The 6,566-nt window shown below is 39.2% G+C and overlaps 1 protein-coding gene across 6 annotated transcripts in view; it reads left to right on the forward strand.

Annotated features, from left to right (window-relative positions):
- The window catches only part of TRUB1 (TruB pseudouridine synthase family member 1), a 29,142-nt gene extending 23,032 nt beyond the window's left edge, over positions 1 to 6,110 (forward strand). For 4 of the 6 annotated variants that reach the window (XM_009476060.2, XM_087767154.1, XM_087767155.1 and 1 more), the window contains 4 exons: positions 1,516 to 1,588; positions 2,875 to 3,014; positions 4,142 to 4,198; positions 5,573 to 6,110. In XM_009476060.2, the coding sequence (XP_009474335.2) occupies positions 1,516 to 1,588; positions 2,875 to 3,014; positions 4,142 to 4,198; positions 5,573 to 5,787 (485 nt within the window). In that variant the 3' untranslated portion in view covers positions 5,788 to 6,110. Of the gene's footprint in view, positions 1 to 1,515; positions 1,589 to 2,874; positions 3,015 to 3,340; positions 3,470 to 4,141; positions 4,199 to 5,572 lie in introns of all 6 variants that reach the window. The other 2 variants (XR_015706773.1, XR_015706772.1) reach the window with 2 other exon arrangements.
- The last annotated feature ends 456 nt before the right edge of the window (positions 6,111 to 6,566 follow it).

Consider the following 6,566-nt stretch of genomic DNA (forward strand, 5'->3'; position numbering starts at 1 on the left):
TCAGAGCAGGAACTGAACTCAGGTGTCTCCTTAAATGCCCTAGCCACAAATGCAGTTTATGGGGTGAAAATTGAAAGAGAATCCCAAGTGTCACTTATGCTTAGATCTTAAATACTAAATTCTAGCCTGAAGCAACGTGGGGTGCACAAGAAGGTTGCCAGGATCACCGGCATAGAGCTGGGTCATGCTGACTTTCCACCGTGTAGTTTTGTCGTGATATGTTGCTAAACTAGAGTAATACAAACAGAAGATTGAAATAACCACGCAAGAAGCTCTTCAGAAGAAGATCCAGACTTACTATACAATCGATTTTGTTGTTCCTACCTACCCCATATTCTGATGTACATTGGTCTCTCAGCATCCCTGACTGACTTTTGTGCCTTGCAGCCTTGCTGTTAATGACATTTCTTGAGACAGCTGCTGAGGCCTAGGGACAGCATCTGCTCTTGAGGCTGCAAAGTGCACTTTGCAAAAGTGAGGTACCACATTGCCATCTTCCAAAGCTGCTGTGGAAATAAACCTCCTCTTTTCTACTTAAAGCATGAAGTACATCTGTTCTGTAAGGTTTGCAAGTAAAGGTCTGTTCCAAAGCATAATGAAGGCTCAATAAATAAATTTGGTTGGTTTATTTTCCAGGATGCTGTTGACTTAGCAGGGTGACACTAATTGAATATAATTTATGAGAAACAGGACTAGTCAAGTCCTAGACGGTAGAAATGCACTGAAGTCCATTGTGATTACAGATCTTATGTTTGTACTCCAAACAAATTAGGGATGAATGTCATCTCCATTGAATAGTATTTCAAAGGACCCATGCAATCAACTGCTTAGGCTATAGCCTTCTAATAAAAGTGGGACAGTTGTGTGTGTGTGTGTGTGTGTGTGTACTTCTAAAAGAGAGTGGATTGCCTAAAGCAGCTATCTTTCTTTTACAGGATTTCTTCAGTAAAATTGCCTTACTTAATATATAACAATACCCTGGTGTGCATTTGCAGGTTAGTTGTTTGATACGGAAATTTGATCTGTTGTTCCAGATGCAATCTTTTTCTTCACTAGAAAAAAAAACATGATGCTTTTGTTCTCTAATAATCCGTTGCATTTAGGTACTCTTAAAGAGAAGTTGCCAAGTTCCGATGAGCATTTATTCTTTTTGGCCCTTTTAACAAAAATTAGAATAGGACAAATTTTGTAGTTTTTTCATAGTTCCCAAGAAAAATGAATTTGCAGTCACAAGAGAGAGAAATTGCAAAAGAAAACTGTGTATATTGGGATTTCTGCCCTTCTGAAAGCGTCCAGACTGTCTTAATCACCTTGGACAGTTTGTTCCAATCTTTTTGTGATAATTCACACTCCTACCTACATTCTGGTTTTTATCTCTTCTCTTTGATGTTTTTCACCCAATCTAAATTCAGACGAGAGGGACTTCTTCTTTGTTTCTGTTTGCAGAACATGATTGATGCTGCTAGTGCCATGTGAATAATCAATGCTAACGTACTTACTGTTTTCTTTCTACAGACCAGATAACAAAAGGAGATCTTGAAAACGTGCTGCAAAAGTTCACAGGGGACATAATGCAGGTTCCTCCACTGTAAGTTCCACAATATTCAGACACTCTTGGCAGTTGTGTTCAGCTGTCAGGGCTTGCCAACAGAAGTCAGTTCTCTCAGAAATAAAAAGACACATTTTGGCAAGAGGACAGAGGCAAGGCAGACTTAGGAGTTTAACATTTGCAACTGCAGGTCATGCCCATTTGAACATCAAGCACAAATGGTAACCTGGAATCTTTTTTTTTTTTTTTTATGGTAAATGTAAAGTAGCAAAGCAGTCTTAAACAGCTTTGCAGGGCTTGGTGGCTTCTGTCCTGTCTTCCAATTAGAAAACAAAGCTCTGAGTCTTTAATTTTAGTTGTGGGGCAAGGGGAGGCTTACTGACATCTGTGTGGAAGTCCCTTAAATGACTTCAAATCAGTTTTCTGAAAACTTAGAGTATGAATGAGTGATTAGTGACTGAGCTTCCATGGATTAGCACATTTCTAGTCAGGTGAGCCATAGTAGCTGGCAATGTGCAAACACTTAGCTTGTGACAGATGGCTTTTATGGTGATTTAAGCTAACATGCTTTCCTTTGCATTTGCAATGGATTGGTTACTGTGGTTCCAGTATGAGCCCTGTGAGGTCACTCATTCAGTAGGTGTTCTGCTTCATGTGACCTGTTTCAAATTACTCTCAGCTAATTTGAGCAAGATCTTTTTTGATTTTTCTGTGGCCATCTTTCTGTCAAGACCAAAATTGGAGCTTTGGATACAGTTTCATGTAATCAGTGAAATGAATTTTTTTTGTTCTACAGTGGTCCCCTAACCACTCTAGAACACGGCTACATAGCTTGGCAGTTGCTGTTCAGGGAAGATCCCGGTGTGAAACGAGTGAAGGTACAAGGCAGAATTACAGGAGCTGCCTGAGCAGCTCCCAGTGCTCAGCTCAACATGACTCTGAAACAGAGTACGCCCTGCAGACTTCTGAGAGACAGTATGTTAGAGGCAGCTGCAAGTGTTGTACCCCTTATAGAAACCCTTTGTTTTCATAACCTACAGATTGAGTGATGAAACACTTTTAAATCTGTACAGCAAGAGATAAACAAAAGACCATCTCTTGTTTTCCAGTTTACATAGCTCCTGGCGAATGAGATGATTCCGTGTGTAAGAGATTTCAGCAGCACTTACTAGGTTGTTTGGTTTTTTTTTTTTTTTTTGAGCACTGGAGAAGATTAGAAGGGTAAAATGTATGCTACTGTAGTACAATATTAACAGGATCTGGAGGATGGGAAGCTTGTTCTATTACAACCGTACGACACACATTTTCATGCTCTATCTGATCAGGTATTCTGCCTTGAAGAAGGATGGAGAAAGGCTATCAACTCTGATGAAGAGAGGAGAAGCAGTGGAAGCAAAGCCTGCTCGGCCAGTGAGAGTGTACAGCCTCTCTCTCCAACAGTTCCAGCCACCACTCTTCACACTGGGTAAAGGCCAAAGATTGTTACGTAGAGTGGTGCTCCCAGCTTGCTAGTGCTTATTTACACTCAGAATGGGAATAAGATAGTGAAATGGGTTTCATTTCCCTCAGCTACTTATTTTGGTGTGAGCCCATGTGCAGAGACTTTTACTTTGCAGTAAAAGCACTGTATTTTGGTTTTAAGTTAAGCTGATTATATGTAATCTTTCTGTGAGGGAAAATTCTGAGAGGCTGGTCAGGAGATTATTTGCATCTGTCCATGATTTTGCAACCTCCAGCTCGCTCCTCCTTTCTCAGGTCTGCTTACTTCACTTTGTGCATTCTTTTACCCAGATGCCCAGACCTGCTGGCATCTCTCCCAGGGCGCAGCAAGGACCAGGATTGGTTACTGTCAGGCCTCTTTCTCGGTTGAGGAGGCAGGATCTTATCCTTCCTTCTGTCCTACGTGAAGAAACTTGGGTAGTATGTTAAGAAGCACATTAATAAATAAACCAAAAAGACTGTTGTAGATGTTTGATGCTACCGTGAGGTCAAGATAATGTCTTGCATTGATCAGCTACCTAGTTGACCCATGGTCCTCTGATGGACCAGATGTTAAATGATGAGGAGGTATGAGTGACAGAACTCGGTGCTGTGTTACTTCGGCCCTTACTTGATGGTTGGGTGACTAGCAGCTGATCACCGACAGAGGGGGAAGGGAAGGGCTGAGAGAGCAGGGAAAGTTAAAGGTGACTTTTAAAATTTTATTGGCGCTGCCCATGTGCAGTATCTTAAAAGCATTGATAGTCCATTTAGACTATACTTGAAATAGCTTTTCATCATTAGAAATCTGAAACAACCTTCTGAAGCCTTTAAAATGAATAGGACTGAAGCATTTGTTAACATACCACAGCAAGTACTTAATTTCTAGTGAGTTAGTTCAGTTGCCATTGTATTTGCTTTCCCTCCCGTCTGGCTTAGCAATCTCACCCGCACATATGTTACAGGATGAATAATTGATGTTGCATCCTATAAATATTTTATCACTGGGTTGTTTGCTTAGTGCATTTTTACATTTATGTGGGGGCATGGTTTCTATGTAAAGTAGATTTCACGTTACACTGGCAATTTACCGTGTCACTATTAACATTCCAGATGTTGAATGTGGTGGTGGCTTTTATGTCAGGAGCCTGGTCAGTGACATTGGCAAAGGTAGGCATGAAAAAAAATGAGAGTTTAAGGAATGAATGTGTCTGTTTATGGAAAAAAATTGTCATTTTGTATATCTCCGGCAACTAGAACTATGTGCTATTTTGTAGAACTGTAGTGCTATCACTTGTTTTTATATACTAAGGTATTTTCCTTGGGAGCATGGGGGAATGAAGGCTAAATAATTGCCAGAGGACCTTGGGGGCTGGGGGATAAAAATGGAGCAAGTAATAGCACTGAGCAAGATAATACAAGGCAAGGTGGGGATTTTTTTTCCTCCTCCATATGTTAAAGCTAACTCAGATTAAGGCTGAGAAGAAGAAAGATTTTTAAACGTTATTCATCACATTTTGAAAACAGATTGCACAGAACATTACCATGCACATAATAAACCCTGTCTGCTGGAAAGACTTCTACATTTGTGATGATTTTTCTAGTGTTTTCTTTCTCCTTTACCTGAACTGTGAATGGTTCTGCTTCCCTACAGGGTTATTTGTCTTGTGCTCTGTATCTATCAAACTGCATGATGGAGAACAGATAATCCATTTCAATTTTTGTTTTAAATGATACATTTGCAGATCAAGAAAGCAAGTGATGTGGGATAACCCTATGAATTTCAATGTTGTTATTTGTGCTTAGGCAAGTCAAAAAGATTCTCTTTCTGTTACTGCCTTCTGAGCGTACTGGCTTATGTTTAGTCCTTTAATGACAAACTAAGATAAAGTCTGTCCTCAGCTGGTTTCTTTTCAAAAATTTAAAATGCAGTAAAAATCTTTCTTCATCAGAAAGGATGGAAGAGAATATTTTAGTATACCTGCGCGCTTACAAATCAGCTCTGGTTGCTGTTATGTTTTGTAGCCCATCATGATGCAGTTCTGTCCTACTGGTATTTATTTAACAGAGCAGAGCATTTGTTTATATTTTTTATTTTTCCTTATCTTAGTTTATATCCTGATAGGCGGCACAGGATGAAAATGTCAATAATCCTTCTTGAAGGCAAGAAGTGCTAAGGCCTCAAAGTCTGTGGAAAAATAGTGCGTGGTCTTCTACGTTACTTGTGAATACAGAATGTTCTGCTTACATCTTATGTCATTATTTCCTCTCTTTTCATTCTGATTTAAATCTGGAAAGCCTTTTGACAACTTTCTGTCAGATTTTGAACTCTTTAGATCGATAAATCTCACTGGAGATCTGTTGAAATCAAAGGAATTCCTTGCCTCAGATTTAAGATGTCAATGAGTGATGAGTCTTCATGAACTTCCTTCTCAAAGCAGAATAATGTAGAAGGCTACATGTAAAAATACATTTTAAGTGAGTTGCAGATAGTTAAACTTGACCATGCACTTTTTCTAAATCCTCTTTTCTCCTTTACTGTAGAACTCTCTACCTGTGCCACTATGCAAGAGCTGACCCGAACCAAACATGGGCCATTTACGCTAGAGGAGCATGTCCTTTATGAAGACAAATGGACAATTGATGAAATTGCACGATCCTTAGAGCATTGCACGTCTCTTCTCCCAGGAGAGCCATCTCATAAAAAATTGAAGACAGAGCATCCTGGTGAAACTGCTGTGAGCTGTGAAGATAAGTGATAAGTTGGGTCAAGGAAAAAGACTGAATGATTGAGACATTCTAAGATTGGATTGGGATTGTCTTGCCTCCTGTGTAAATGTACAAGTCTGTACTGGGAGGGTAAGAAACTGCAGTGCAAGAAAAATGATTCTTTTGTTTTCTGGGGTTAGAACATGAACTGAAAATATCCAGCACTTGCTTTTTCCTGGTCTGTTTATTTTCCTTCTTGCACACTGTAAATGGGTCTGCCACTGATGTCAAATCTTCATAAACTTTTAAAGAACTTGTAGGGTGCAGTACAGCTGTTGTTGCTAATTCCTCAATAAAAAATGATAAACATTAAGGTTTGAGAAATGTGCTCCAAAAAAAAAAATCTTTTTTTTCTTTGTAGCTGGTAATCAAACCCTGAAATACCATGGTGACAAGACTGTCATGCTTGAAGGATACAAGAATGCTGTGTGGCAATTTGCTTTCTTGAAATCTGTTTCAGGATTTGTCCATTTTACTGTAGTTTTTCCTACATAGATTATTCTTTCAGTCAAATGTTATCCAGAAAGCATTAAATGTAGATGCTAATATTTGACCTTAAGTCTGAAATATCAGTGTAAGTGAATAGTTTTAAGTATAAACAATCCCTGAAGATAACTGTTTGATAAGTGCTCTGAGGAGTGCAGTCATCATTACAGGTGTACATATCTTATTCTGGTACAATGTCCCAATTGGTGACAATGCATAATTTATAGTTAATTGTTATGCCCTTCATAGGGCTTATGGAATTTACTTTTGCCATCTTGAGCTG

Source organism: Nipponia nippon, unplaced genomic scaffold, assembly GCF_047370975.1.
Source record: "Nipponia nippon isolate SJK-2023a ecotype South Korea unplaced genomic scaffold, ASM4737097v1 scaffold_3, whole genome shotgun sequence".
Lineage (NCBI taxonomy): Eukaryota > Metazoa > Chordata > Aves > Pelecaniformes > Threskiornithidae > Nipponia > Nipponia nippon.